This window comes from Oryzias melastigma, linkage group LG8, assembly GCF_002922805.2.
Source record: "Oryzias melastigma strain HK-1 linkage group LG8, ASM292280v2, whole genome shotgun sequence".
NCBI classification, from domain to species: domain Eukaryota; kingdom Metazoa; phylum Chordata; class Actinopteri; order Beloniformes; family Adrianichthyidae; genus Oryzias; species Oryzias melastigma.
Genome location: NC_050519.1, coordinates 18244420 through 18259556, shown reverse-complemented (window position 1 = coordinate 18259556; position 15137 = coordinate 18244420). Strand labels below are relative to the sequence as shown.

Genomic DNA, 15137 nt, shown 5'->3' with positions numbered 1-15137 from the left:
AAAAAAAAAAAAAAAAAATGTCTGGAAAAAGGGGATTAATTTTGCTGTGGAAACCTCAGAAATGTTTAACAAACATTTGTACAACATAGAATGAAAGTTTTAGGCGTTTTTTCATAAAAACGAGAATAAAATTTGTAAAAAAACTAAACGGTTTGAATTAAAATATTTTTTAAAAATCCAGGCGAAATTCACAGATTCCTTCATGCCACATATATAATCAGTTTCTACCGATAGAGCAGGGGTCCCCAACTGGCGGACCGCGGTCCGGGTCCGGACCCCGAGACCCTTTTATCCGGACCGCCAAGCATTTTTAATAAAAAGTACGATTTTTCATTCATCTTTACACGGCGATTTTTGAACGGGCGCGCGAGGACAGCTACGTTCAGACCGGGGTCCTTCCACCGGCAAAAGCTCAAAGCGGTGAGCTTAGCTAACGTAGTTGGGACGTAAAGTTATCTGGAATGTGCGTGAACAATGGCTCTGTCTAAAATGAGAAAAGTGGATTGAAAATCGTGTCTTTGGAGATGATGGACCGAAGATTTCGCTTTTATTTACCAGCAGTGAGTTCTACGAGGCTGGTTTGTATTATAAGCAGGGAATCTGCTGGTATTATTCAGAGCGCTGATACAAAGCGGCGCTACGAGACAAAACACAAAACTTCTGACACAAATTACCCGACAGAATGAGTGACGTGGTCACGGAAAATATACGAACTGAAAGTACAGTGCGAGCGTACAACACACAGACGGTAACAGCACAACAACTAGCTCACGAGTGGATGTTGGGCAAGCACTAAAAAGTCACTCGGAAATGATTAAAGAGTGTATGGAGACAATGACAGAAACAATATTAGAAGGAAAAGAGGGACAGCAGCTTCAAAAAAAGCTCCAACAGATTCCCCTGTCGTCAACAAGAAGCTTTCCAGAGATGTGCAGGGCTATGGAGCTACACTGAGTTTAAACTGGAAAAAAAAATGAAACTGATTAAGTTTGGGAGTTGAAATTCTGAGTTTAAGCCTAAAAAAGAGAAAATTTGAAGTTGAAAATAATTAAGATTATTTTAGAACAGTAAAAAAATTCGGACATTTTAAATTCTTTTTGGCCAAACACCAATATTCTTTCAATTTGTCTTATTTGGGTCTCAAATAATTTAGCTCCATACAGTTCCAGCTCAACACCACCATTCAAAGCACCATCTACGTCTCTTTATGTCTGTTTTGTAGTTTACATTTATGTTTATGTTTTTCACACTTATGAAAGTTATTACTTTAATGTTCATTATGTAGCATTATTTGCAACCTACTTTTAAGGTTGCAAAACAGAAAATTAACATTTGAGGGATTAATTATGAATGCTTTTAGAGGTACATTCTTGTTACCTGTTGCACTTTAAGTGACAGACAGCAGAATGTTAAAGTTTGTGAAAGAGCACACATATTGCACTATAAGGAAGCAAGTTTATGTACAATATCTTTTTTTACTCTACAATTCATGCACATGTATGTATTTTAGTACAAAAAGGAATAAGAGAAATACTTGTTGAGACAATAAGCTAGAAGAGTTCTTTGCAAATTTAACTACACATTGTATTTAAATAAAAGAACAGAAATATTGACTGAATGTTTTTGCATGTTCGGACCCCGGTCTACCAAGCTGACAGTTACTGGACCTCTCGCCAAATTAGTTGGAGACCCCTGCGATAGAGGAACATCACAGACCTCACAGCTCCATGATGAGACCTTTCTTATTTGGCTGTACTTAGGCAGCACAAATAAGAAGAATTTGTCACCTAAGAGCACTGCTGTACATTAGATGTTTTTCCTTAAATTCTGTTTTTTTTGGTAGAATTTTTTGAAAAATAAAAGAAAATCTTTTTTTGGGAGAAGTTTGATCTAGCTAGATTTCAGGTGTACTGCTCGGCTGGAATCTGCCCACACGTGGGGGCGTGTCTGTCCACTTAACTGCTTGCCTCTTGCGACGTCGGCAGGTGGGAAATTTTAGACAACGCTGATGCTTGTTATTCTAGAAAATTCGTGTCGGTCTCCATCCCAAAATGAAATAATGAAAGGTTTCCTTGTTGTTGGATTTTTAATAGCAGACAGCTCCGTTCTGCTCACCACAGAGGATTATTCGCTGTGTTGCAGTCGTCTGATCGATGTTCACTTTCTACCTTATTTATTAAAGTAAAATATCGTTTTTGTCCAAAAACAACAAATGCCATCATATCTCCTTAATTCAAAAAAATGTCAATCACAATAGATTCAAATATGATTATGTTTATTCTGGATAGGTTTTTATGTTAATCTCACAGTTGCACTGCAGGACACCTGTCAGTTCAAAAGTGTTCAAAAGAAGAAAAGTTTTTCCTTTATGGTTAAGCTAAGTCAGTTTTCTTTCTTCAGAAAATGTTTGGTTGAAGTTTTTAGTCAAGCATGAAAAATTCATTTTTCATGGCCAACATTTCCAACTTACGGCCAGCTGAACGTTCCTCTGCAGCTCCAGGACCTGCACGGTGTGCTGCTGGATCATCAGCAGCTCCTGCTGCCGCAGCATCTGCTGCTGGGAGAGGAGCTGCAGCTGGGCCGCGTGCTGCAGCGGGCTGCCTGCACCGTACACCCCCGGCCACACCGGGGCTCCACGCTCCAGCACATCGCCTCCTGAGGAGCAGCAGATGGGAGGAGGAACAGTGTAAGCGCCTCTCGTCTTCCTGACTGCTTCCACCCGCAGGTCAGAGCAGCTTACGTACCGTAATGGGGCAGATGTTCAGCAGGAATGACGATCAGCTGTCCAGACTGGGGGTCTCGGGCAAACTGGTATGGAGGTGGCATGGAGCCTGGCAAAGAGGGGGGGTAGCCTGGGGGGAGGGACTGGTGGAGGGATGAGGGGTTCAAACCTAAAAGGCAGAACACAAGAATAATAGTGAAAATATGAAGAGAAACAACCATTGAGTGATGGAGAAATGTTTCAAAAAATTGTTCTTTCTCTTCAGTCGTGACAGTAGAGCTCTTTGAGGGCCTTATCTCTGTGGCTCAACATGATCCTCTGCTGTTATTTCTGGACACCAAGCTGGTCTGGAATGTCCCGTGAGGAGGTCAAAGCTCTTGACCCCTGCAGTTCCCCCGCTACACTGACCATTCCCAGAGCAGAAAGCCCCTCTCTGAACTGGACCAATCCCACAGCGCCGTGTAAGTCCATGCAGATGTTTGACGATAGAAAGACAGCAGCTCAGACGAAGCTGATCCATCAAACTACCATCTGGGTTTTTGTTGCATTTAAAACATTTCATTTGTTTGCAAACATAAATCCCAGCAGATGTCCACCACTGATTAATCTTCACGTTTGCAGCAGAATTTTTGAAATGTTTCCACACAGAAAAGGATAAGATACTGGCATGTTCTCGTACCATACGGCGAGCTGGAGAGCCAGACGGGTGGGGCTCCGGGCCGGGGCATCCAGGGGTGAGAGGTGAGAGTTGAAGGGTCAGGAGGCCACCTCCCCGTCCCTGCCAGAGCAGCCCCTCCTGTCACCATGAGGTTTGGAGTCATGAGGCTGGGTGTCATCATGCTGGGTGTCAAGCCACCAGACAGAGGGGCGGGGTGCATCTGAGTAAACTCCTGCAAATTCTTGGACTCTCTGGTTAAAAATAAATAAATAAATAAATTGATTTTAGTTCAGAAAAAACCCAAACAAGCTCTGGATTATTTAAACCAGGATGAATTAATCATGAAAGCTCCCTGACCGGATCACTTTCTCTCGCTCACGTTCCAGCCGGCCAGCCAGCAATCTGTCATCGTGGTGACGAGCTCGCTCCTCTGCTCGCTCCTCATCTACGACAGGCAGAGATTAGATGTGGATGTTGCTACATCACCACAGCTGGGGGCTTTAATACACAGTTAAGAGCCTAAATAGACACTCGGGAGCAGCGGTGGGAAGCAACGTGGCACAAACGGAAAGAAAGAAGAGGAAAGAGGTGGAGGGGGAAACGAGCAATGAAGCTGAGACATGACACGGCGTGTCAAAACAAGAGGCCGATGCTGCGCTTCTGCTCGGCACAAACACGCAGAAACACAGCGACAGTGCCTGTCAGCTCTGTTCAGATTATAGTGCTGAGCCTCCTGAAACGTGTGAACATGCCACCACTGCCTCAGTGCTACATTCACGCCGGTTCAAAGCCGGGATGCTCATTATAAGGACAAGGCATGAAGAGGGAGGAAGAGGAGGAGACGTCCATCCAGAATAAACATGAGGCTTTCCACCTCTCTCCTGTTATCCCTCCTCCATCTCATCAATGCAGACTGAGGGTCCCCGAGCAGCAGAAGGGTTTAATACATGAGTGCCAAACCCTTCGGGTCTGCTCCGTGTGTGTGTGTCATGGACAGACACATCCAACAACCCCTGATATGCTCTATGGGAAAGGTTTCCAAGGTTACGGAGAGTCTGTCCCACATGCGGTCCTCTGCATCAGAAAGCCTGTGCTCAGCACCTCCTCTCCCCTTCATCTCTACACTTCCTGACAAGCCTCTCTCTTCCAGCGGCCCATCGATCCGTGCCCATCTCTCTCATTATTCCACCATCACTCTGCTCCACGCTTCCTTCCATCTTTCAGTTTGGAGTGGAGGGATCTGTTCTTTATTCAAATGGACTTCTCAGCGCGGACTTGACGCCATTAAATGCCACGCTCTGCTCACGCCGGGACATGAATGAATGGGCATTAACGGAGCCCACAAACATCCACACAAGCCCAAGAGTGCACACATATACAGACAATTACTCATATCCATACAGTCACTCTCAAGATTGATCCATTGCTTAGCAACACTCCGCTGATCTTATTGTAATTCAAGGCTTGTTTGTAGCTTTTAGCTCCGCTCTCTAATGACACGCTCAATGCAGAGGGAGAGATGTGGGGGAGCAGGGAGGTGGGTGGAACGCGTGAAAAGAGGAGAAAAGGGGGACGAGGAAAAAGGACCTCCACAAGAAGCAAATCGACGGAGTGAAAAAGAAAGAAAAAAGAAGTGACTTCAGCATCCAAAAGAAGGAGCAGAGCAGCAGGAGGAGCTCTCCTGATTCATAGTCATAAGGTTTTGTTTACATTTTAGAAGCTTTAGCACTTTAAAGTAAAAAAAAAGATCCCTCATTATTAACAGAAACCAAAATGAGGAGTCGTTTGCTCTCCGGTTCACTTCACTACAGGGATCTAAACTCCCTGCAGAAAAACCACAGCAGAGAACTGAGCTGTGGGAAAAACAACAACATCTGATTCCTGTTTAAGACATGTTATATATAGTTTCATTCACGAGCTGGAAGCTAGAAAGGAGATAATTGCTTGTTTGATTGGTTCAGTGTGTTTTACTTGGAATTTTTTTTGACAACATGTATGGGAAACATAAAAGCCAAGCTATTTCTGTTGCAGACATTCACACCAGGAAGAGTGGGTTTGATTTGTGCCTCTGGGTGCAGCTTCGAATGACGCCTTTAATCCACTGGAGAATAAAAACATCATTACCTTTAATAGCGGTTTGCAGCAGGGGTCTCTGTGGCTCTGAAGTCCCGCTGCTCTGTTTACTGGAGCTCCCGCTGTCCCTCTGCCGGGCTACAGCCACCGCAATCCCAACAGGTGGATGGCGCACCTCCCCTTCCCCCTCCCGACCGAAGGAGCGGGCGCTGTCGGGCCGCTCCTGCTCCCTCTTCAGCTGGGGAGGCACCCTCATTCCTCCTGAGGAGCCTGACCCGACTGAAGCCTTTTCTCTGTCTCTTTCTTTCTCCCTCTGGGCGTCCATCCCGATGCAGGCCAGACCGCCGAAAGCCCCCCGCCCATCTACGACGGGCCTCGTGGTGGAGGCGGGACCTTCGGCTGCAAAGTTTCCGCTGTACTTGATGAGGCTCTGCATGGCCGACACCTCGGTGGAATCAGCCCCTCTGTTGCTGCTTGATCTGTAGAGGCTAGACGGGGTCAGGTAGCGTCTCTGATGACAACCCTCTTCATCTGTGCACCCAGATGCCTGCTGGGAAGGTTGGGATTGAGGGGAGAGACTGTGGGAGGACTGCGAGCTGGCGGGTCGGTGGGATGTGTGGGGGGAACTGGACTTTTGCGAGTGCGATTGGCTTCGGGGCGAGGAGAGTGTGTGCTGGGCTGCCAGAGCGGCTATGTGATTTGTAGCATAGTTAGCCAACGGGCTAATAGCGTTCCACTTAGGCTCCGACCCGGATCGGTTCGAGTGTTTGGAGCCGTCTCTGGTTTCTGGGCTGAGCTGTGATTGGCTAACTGGGTCCTGAGCTCGTTTACCAAAGGAACAGATAATGGAGCCCTCCTCCCTCTGATTGCTTACGTCGCTGCACTGTGAGAGCCGAGCGTGCTCCCTGAGGGTTTTCTCCTGAAACCTGTAGCTGTCCCGGTCCCGCTCCAGGTCTCGGTGTTTGTCTGCGTGCTTGTTATCACGGGCCTGCGAGGCGATCTGGATGGGTCCTGCCCGCTCCTCATAAACCTCCACAGAAGGCACATATGTAGGAGCGCTGACTCGCTGCTCTCTGATGAGCTCTCTGGGTTCAGAGAGTGGGGGGGGACCAGCGGTGGACGGGTGCAGAGCCGGGGGGAGGGCGTAGGAAATGTGTAGAGTCCCGACTGGTGTTGCCACAGACTCGTTCCTCCTCTCTCGGTCTGGGTTAGAGTTATTTAAGTTGCCGTTGTGGTGGGGTCGAGGCCGGCCCTCGTCCCGACCTCCTCTGTCCGTTTCTGGTCCGTGCAACCTGCCCGCGCCTCCATCGGCGGGGAAGGAGGGCTGTGGAGGAGACGGCCGGTATCTGCTCTCCACTGTGGAAGGCTGGGAGTGCGACTTGTGCTGGTGAGGATGGAAGGACCAACCCTCCCGCTCCGAGTCCCGGTCCTTGTCCCGTTCCTGGTCTCTGCTGGCCTTGCGGTCCTCCTCGCCCCTCCCATCCTGTGTAAGGTCCACCACGCTGTGGGGGCGGGGCTCTTCCCTGGAACGCTCTCGCTCCCTCTCCGCTCGATACGACCGGTCCCTGCCCCCGTCCCGGGATGTCCTCTGAGAAGGTGCGGAGCTGGACGTGGTGGTGGACGAAGTCGACGGGGTGTGGAAGGGCGACTGGCTCAGGTGGGGCGGCAGGAAGTAAGCATCTGAGGGACAAAACATAGCGTTTTTCCATGAAATACTCAAGAAACCGCCACTTTAGCCCAACAATACACAGTCATAAAATTATATCAATATAAAATCAGAAAAACACAAATGAGGACTGACCTTTATGGGAGTCATAGAGAGGGTGCTGTGAGAGTGAGGGGGGCTCCAGGTGACCCAGAGAGAGGTAAGGACTGGAGTACAGGCTGCTCGGGAGAGGAGCGTAACCTAAAGACATAAAGTATGAAGAGTTTACTTTGTTGTTTACCACTCAATTGTAGATGAAAATGTAAAATGTTGCATTAGAAACTTGTTAATTTCTTCAAAAAGCGTCCCCATGGCAACAAATGCTTCTGGTCTAACCACTCCCTTCAGTTGCCAAATGTAATGTAGTGTTCACCAATTAAAGGATTAAATGGGTGAAAGTGGATTCCATCCAAGCTGTGGTTGCATGGACACAGTCAGCCCATCGTGGGCGGTGGACTGATATGAAGGAATGTTTCTGAGCGTCACTTAATGCAATTTTACAGGAAGAAGTAGAACTTTTCCAAATATTCTTCCCATTTTCATACTTCAAATGCATTAAAAAAAGTTTCAGCTTTGCTTCTGTCTAATCTTGCGATGCGTTATGAGACAACAGAAACAAAAATGCATTTCTCATCATTGCATCATTCTGCAAAGCAAAAGGATCCATCAGATAAAATGAAAATGACCTGAACAAACAGTCTTGCGACAGATCTTCCACTGCAGGTTTTGGCTTGAGCTCCATTTTCCTCCACAATTCCCCTTTTTGCACAAGTGAACACATATAAAGGTATGGAAGGAAAACCCACAAAAATAATAAAATTATAAAAGAAGGGGTAAAACAAAGACTTCAGCTAGTCAGTTACATCAAATTTTAAGACAGTAGGTCATAAAAGAGGCCTGATGATACCTTTGACTTGATATTTCTGCACACCCTTTTGAGGCAAAGCCTGCAATCAGGTGATTTCTGTGATTGCAACATGCACAACAGCAGTTACTATTTCAAGTTCTTCTAAAGATGATCAACAAGGTTTAGATCAGGAGGCCTTGACTACAGTCTGGGGATGACTTCTAGCGGATGAATTGAAACGGAGAAGGACAGCTTTGGCCCGCCAACGTAACTGCATCACAAACATGAGCTTTTCAAACAGCTTCGCCTGATCCAACGCTATTTGAATCAAGTAATGCTAAGAAATGTTTTTAATCTTAAATTATTTTCTACATCTTCCCTATTATGAAAAAAATGCAACAATAACATGTTAAAATGGTCATTTTCCTGCTGAAAAAAAACAAAAACAAAAAAAACAAGGACTTATTACTGAAACCAGACTTTCAGACACTACACAGCCCATTTACTTTCCAAATACTTTTACATTCTTGAGATTATCTTGTACCTGCACACATGATGCACACATTTCTCGTGTGCACATTTACATGCACACATTAAAAGGCGCACATGAAGCAACACAGCCAATATGTTTTTGCCTTTGAGAGCATAAATTATTTTTAACATTTTCTAACATTTTTAAGACTTGTTTCTTTTTTTTAATACAGTTTTAATGTTAAAACGCAATGTCTGATTAACATTAGTGATCATAAAGTTATTTCAGTGTCTGTTATGAGTATTTACAGAAGGATAATGAAGTGTTGTCCACTTTGGTACATCAGTCCTAGTTGAGACAAAACAAAAACTTCCTTCCTTCTTCAAGCCTATAATTTGATGATAAAAATCAGCAAAAATGCTCATCAAAATATGTTTCAGGATGTTATAATCCCCTCCTGGCATGATACAAAGAATTGCTCAGAATAGTTTCTTTCTTTAGTTTGGTAAATCTGAAGAATCTAATGATTTCTGTCAATCACAGCCAGCTTTTCTTTGTAGGACAGTTACAGTTGACCCCGTGTCACTGGCAGCTGGTCATGTGTTCGTCTGTGCTGCTGAGCTGCAGTCTGCCCGTCAGCCAGCTGCTGCTCCCAGAGACCAGATCTTAATATAGACCCAACTTTTTCTGGAAATGCTCCATTGAGCTTAGAGAAAGTTTTGGGTTTAACAAGTAAGGTTACAGAAAACACTTCCGTTTTCCTGAAACCAATTTGCTCGGCTTTTTTATGCAACAATAAAAAAAATGAGCAACACTGATCATTTTATTTTAGATTAATATAAAAAAAAGCAAAACTTGCAGATCCAACATTTTGAACATTCCAGGAGATATTGAAGCTCCTGCTGCCCGTCAAACAGGAAAGTGCTGGACAGCGGAGGAGAGATCTGTTCTCTTTTAAGAGTCAGGAGTAAAGAAGCCAAGTGAGGTGGGGTGGTGTCAGCAGATGGAGGCGGGGGGACACTGTGTGATAGGAGCGATGACTGGACGAGAGTTAACGAGAGTCGGACGATGTAGTATGGCTTTACTACAAAGCTTCATTTAACTACACCAGGATCTCTAAGCTAGCATGCATCTGTAGAATATTCAGGGTCTTTGCTGCTCCCAGGAGACATCTGCAGCATTTGGAAACTGTCACTTCCACTAAGACCAACCACAAGGAGTTAAAATGCCCCCCGCCCCCTCCAGCAGTGAAGAATTCCGCTCATGTCAGAGATAGAGAGGTCTCTGGTTTCTGTAGGTTTAGTCATCCTTCAATCTGATCACAGCCCACTGTGCTGCCAGAGCACCTCAACACCTAAAGTTTGGTTTTGGTTATCGCTCTGGCATCATTCTCTGGCCTGCTTGCACAGGTGTGCTAACTTAATAACAGTATGGTTGTGCTAATATCTTTTTGTCCTAAATATAGATAACATATAGACTATGGGTGTCCTGGAATTAAGGGATGGAAAAAAACAAACAAAGATAAAGTAGTGTGTCTGATCTGGGGCAAAAGCTAAGCATCTGCTAGACTTGACATAAATAGGTACATGTTAGTGATGTGTCTTGCAGCTGACAGGCGGAGTTAACACACCACCTGCATACCAGCGTAAAACAGAAACTACACCGGACCACGATGGTGCAGAAACATTCTGAGTGAGGCTGAAGTGGACAATCCAGCAATCTCTATTAGAAGCTCCTAAAGCTGTGATGGTGATGAATCCTGGTCACTCTTTCCCATTGTATTCACAAGGCTCCATCGAGCAACCTTCCACACAAATGTTCATTGTTAGAGCTCGAGTGTGTGACCAGATTTGGCGCATCGCATGGCTTCAACAAAACAATCAATCAGCACATCTAATCCACAGGCATCAAAACTTGTTTGTCCAGTTTGAGAGAATCTAAAGAAACAAAGTGAGGCAGGTTCACAAAAGTGGGGCAAACACAACACTAGCCAGTCCTTGAAAGTCCTTGACTTATGGAAAGTAATCACAAAAAAGGAAAAGAAAGTAATTAGATGAAATCAGACTGGCTGTGTTTGGAAACCTCTGTGCCACTAAGGAGATACAATCCGTTCAACAAGAGGGCCTAAATGAAATCCATTTGTCCTTCTTTTTCCTCACCAGAGTGAGATGCTTGAGGACTTTTCTCCTTTCTGACCTTCGACTCAGATGAGATTTGATAAAGAGTCAAAGGACACAAGGGAACGAGGAGGAAGATTCAATCAGACTCTGAATGGGGTCCATGAGTTTGGTGAAAAGAGAGATGCTGAGGGAAAAAGTGGGGCAGGAAAGAAAGCTGGAGAGAGGCCGATTAGAAAAGAGAAAGGCAGAAAAAGATAGATTACACTAACAGAGGACACAAGAAAGTAAAGGGAACCAAGGGGGACACAAAAATGGAACGGGATCCCACAGAGAAACGGAACCGGGGCAAGCCTTCTGGGTATTGGACAGAAGCAGACATGAAAAAATATTCTTAAAAAATCTGCATCACTTGTGCATTTACTTATTTATCTTTAATGAAGACGGCCAATTAAAGGCGTTTACCTTCGTGAGCGTGTGAAGCCCAGAGCTGAGCCATCTGTAAGCTGCTGGGATTGGTCGATCTGTATGCGGGGTCAGGTGTCAAGGAGGAGGGGCCTGGATAACCTGACAGGAAGGGACTGGAGCCTGCCGGGAAGGCATCGCCTAGGAAAAGAGCAAAGATCTCAAATCACCCTCAAAAACCACCAGAACCAGACAACAACAAACATCAATTTCCTTACTGAGCGAGGCTGTGCTTTCATGTGTGCGAGTCTGGGTGTGGGCGATCAATAAGTGCTGATTTTTTGTATGCTGAAGCAGCCTGTTGTAATCACATTATCAATGACCGGCCATCCACTCCATTTCAACAAACCAGACCACAGACAGACTGCGCTGGGAGGAGAACAGTTAATGCAGCTCTGGAGTAAAACCACAGCAGGAGCGCGGAGAAATGCGGAGGAGACTTTTTATCCAGAGATGGAGCAGATTAACGAGTTTGGAAGAGCTTCATCCTGCTGGCATCCATTAACCCGCAGGACAGAGACCGCCCCAAAAAAATTAAAACCTCAAATCTGAGACACTAAACCAGAGACTACCACAAAGTTCACTTCATTTAAAGCAAGTATTTTACAAACATCTTTCAAGCAATCCATTCACTTAACAGAGTGCTTTAACAGAGAAACTGACCTGACTTGTAAAACAGACTTTAAATCATGTAAACAGGACAAGTGCATGCAAGTATAAAGTTCCAAACTGCTGCAAGCTCAACTGTTAAAGCTATGAGAGCTCATAAACAGCTTCTATACCTTTGCATTTACAGCTATTGATAGCTTTATTAAACTCCACCTTCTTCATGTTTGCAATCTAATCACCAGCAATCGTTCTACCTTTGAACCACAGCTGCCTCTTCTAATCATACCCCCATAGCTGCAGAAGGCTTCATGCTTTTGTGGCCAGGCCCCACCACCTTTCTCTAACCTCCAGGCTCATTACTGCACAGCCATTACCCTGATAAAACTAACCATGTGTATAGGGGAAAGGCTGCTGTCAGTATACAGGAAAGAAAAGGGGGAAGAACTGAATGGATGTGCAGATATATTAGTGTGTGTGCATGTGTGAGAAGATTGTGTATTAGTCCTATGGGACTCCAAGAGACGTGCTGTGCATGCTGAGTTTCCTCTGCATCTAAATCAGTACATTAAAACCGCAGTCCGTCAGAGCCTGCACACTTTAAATCAATACCAAATGCAGCTTTCCAATTAATCACTGAGGTGAGCACGCTCACATGCATGCCTCTGAAAACACTGTGTAGGAGGAACTTCCACACGGAGCCCAGTAACACAGGAATCCATCAAAGTGTCTGTTTGATCGTGCACATGTGTTTGTGGCTGCACACTACCAGCACAGACATGCTAAGAGATCTGTGTGGGCTGTAAATAGTTTTAATGCCGTCATAAATAAATTTGTATTACATTTAAAGATACATGGGGGGGGGAGTTTCATGCGAGAAGATAACTGCGTGTTGCAACAATTCGTTCACACATTTGAGGCTTAAACTTTGCAGAAAGTCTTGAACTCTTATTTTTAGAACTTGGCTTGATAAGTTAACCTGAAAAATATCCCTGAGGCAGTTTACAAATATAGATTTGGTTTGACCTTTCAACACTTCCCTCCACTGTGTGTTCATTGAGTAAATGCTGCACCGGTGCTAGTCTAAACTTGATGTTTAGGAAACAGAACGGTCACCAAACGTCCACAATAAACAGACTCTACCAGTCATTCTCAAAGATGACGTAGTCCTAGAAACATTGAAGCTGGTTTAAAAGTTAGTGCAGCAATTACACTAACAAGTCACTGTAGTGTTTTGGACAAACATCTCATGATCAGAAAGTTTTAAATTAATGGGCATGTTCTTCTTACCCTTACTTCCACTCTTTAAAATCCCACTATACTCATATTTTGATCCATTTTCAAAGTGTTTCCAGTGGTCTTTTAGTTATGAATATGCCAATGTGAGCCAAAAAAAAAAAACTTGCTTTCTAAGGCATAATTTCTGCAGACAGGCAGGAGTTCACTTGAAATTCACCTCTAACTTGTGACACAAAAGTAAGCTTGAGCTAATATCCCATCATCCCTTTGTTTACACTCTCTCCTGTTAGCTGTTAAAGAGCCTATATCATCCAATATCAACTTTTTGAGCTTTTAAGTGTATTATGTCAATTCCTCACTATAAATAACCCCAAAGCAGCTTTTGCTCCATTCATGCATCTCCCTTAACATTCCTCTTAAACCCTGCACTCTGAGCACCAGCCCCTTCCAATCCACAAAAACGAGAGGGTCCCCACATTGTGATGTCACACTAACCGCGTTTCCATAACACATTCGAGCAAAACTCTAGAATTTCAATAAAATACAGTTTCGAAATGACACAGCTTCCATTAAATAATAATTTTCCGATTAAGCACAAACCAACTCACGCGATAAGTCATTGAAAACACAGCGATGAATGAGAACAAGTACTTTTTTATTTGATCCTTTAAAAGGAGCATTTGGGCGACGTCACAGCACTGTCTGGGGCGCGTGTGCAGAGCAGCTCGTCTCAGATGCATGAGAAGCCTGTTCAGCGGTTAAAAGAAAAAAGCATTTTAACAAGAAAGCATCTGGACCCCTTTTCTGTTTGAAAACACAACAGGATCCATTAAAGTTTCTGTTGGGGCACTCGAGCTCTTCTCAAAGGAGATTCAGGCTGCAAGCTGCAAAAGTGCGGCTACAGATGAAGCGATGAGGAAATCTTGGTGAGTTTACGGAGGAGCTGCACAATTCCGTATGACACGCAATTTATAATGAACACTTCATATCAAGAAGCACATTCATTTCGAAAGAAGTGTTTCCATTACAGTTTTGCGAAAAATATTTATTTTGATATGCCCAAAATACCACCTCCTCCAAGTGCAAAAACTTTTTTTCAAAAAATGTCAGTTTTTTCGAAATTGTGGCGTTTCCATTAGGAGAATTTATAATCGAAATTCCAATTTGCGAATTTCAGAGTTAATGGAAACGCGACTAATGTGGGAACAGCCCCTTCCAGGAAGACTCTGCCTTGCCAACACCGCCCCCCAGGGTAACATACACACATACACATTTTCTCCGCAGAGCTAGCAGTGATCAGTAAAACATTTTTATTTTATATGCACACAGGTTGATGTCATGAAATGGGCGAAACCCACAGATCGAGGCGTCTTACTTCCAGGTAGGAAAAGAGCTCATGGAAAAAAACTCCTAGTGCATTATTTAAAAAACATTCTTTAGTGTGCAAAAGGTAATATATCATCATATAAATTGATAGAGTTTACCCTGAAAGGTTTAACAAAAGCATGACATAGCCCTTTAATGTGAGCTTTTGCCACACAGCCACCCAAAAGAACATAGTTAAAAATTAAATAGTCAAAGTATTTGTCAGGAAAATGGATGTTACATGCACTTGAGACGTACGAGTGATGCCGTCATTCAGTCCCCCTACCCTAGGTGTGAATACTGGCTCCTTAATGAGGCCACGAGAATGCAGAACACAATGGGTATGAATGCGACACACAAGTGCCTGTAGGACATCCACACAAACTACACTCCGTCTGATTTCCTTATTTCTAATAGTCAAGCTACAGACAAGAACCGTGCAGTTATTACTTGAAAAGCACTCACGGACAAATTTAGGAGAAGTTAAAAATAAAATTTAATCTGTTTGACACACCTGGTTCTCACCTACACCATCTTTATGTGTTTTTTAAGTGTTCGCTACGACCTGTCACTCACAACCAACATGGAGAAAAATCACATGCATGAATATTTTCTCTCCAAAGGCTCACAAAACGGTCTATGACAGCCCCATCCACCCGTAAGGGGAGTTATGACCAAGGCTTTAACTGTTTGTACTCACACATCGTCTAGAGTTTGTTTAGTCCAAACTAAAAAGTCTTTCAAAAGACACATTCTGCGCCAAACAAACAAAAAAATCGTCATGATCGCAGTATTGGGGTGATATTGATGAACCTTAATAATTAAAATGAGGAGAGGTGTTTTGACTGACAGACAATTGTCAAACCCT

The 15137-nt window shown here is 44.2% G+C and overlaps 1 protein-coding gene across 1 annotated transcript in view; it reads right to left on the bottom strand.

Moving 5' to 3' along the window:
- tnrc18 (trinucleotide repeat containing 18) overlaps positions 1-15137 on the bottom strand; it is a 38685-nt gene that overhangs the window by 14335 nt on the left and 9213 nt on the right. The window contains exons 3-9 of the mRNA XM_024272786.2: positions 11060-11200; positions 7255-7359; positions 5505-7133; positions 3738-3825; positions 3402-3631; positions 2745-2891; positions 2471-2655 (exon numbers count right to left, since the gene is read on the bottom strand). Coding sequence (XP_024128554.1) covers positions 2471-2655; positions 2745-2891; positions 3402-3631; positions 3738-3825; positions 5505-7133; positions 7255-7359; positions 11060-11200 — 2525 coding nt within the window. The remainder of the gene's footprint in view (positions 1-2470; positions 2656-2744; positions 2892-3401; positions 3632-3737; positions 3826-5504; positions 7134-7254; positions 7360-11059; positions 11201-15137) is intronic.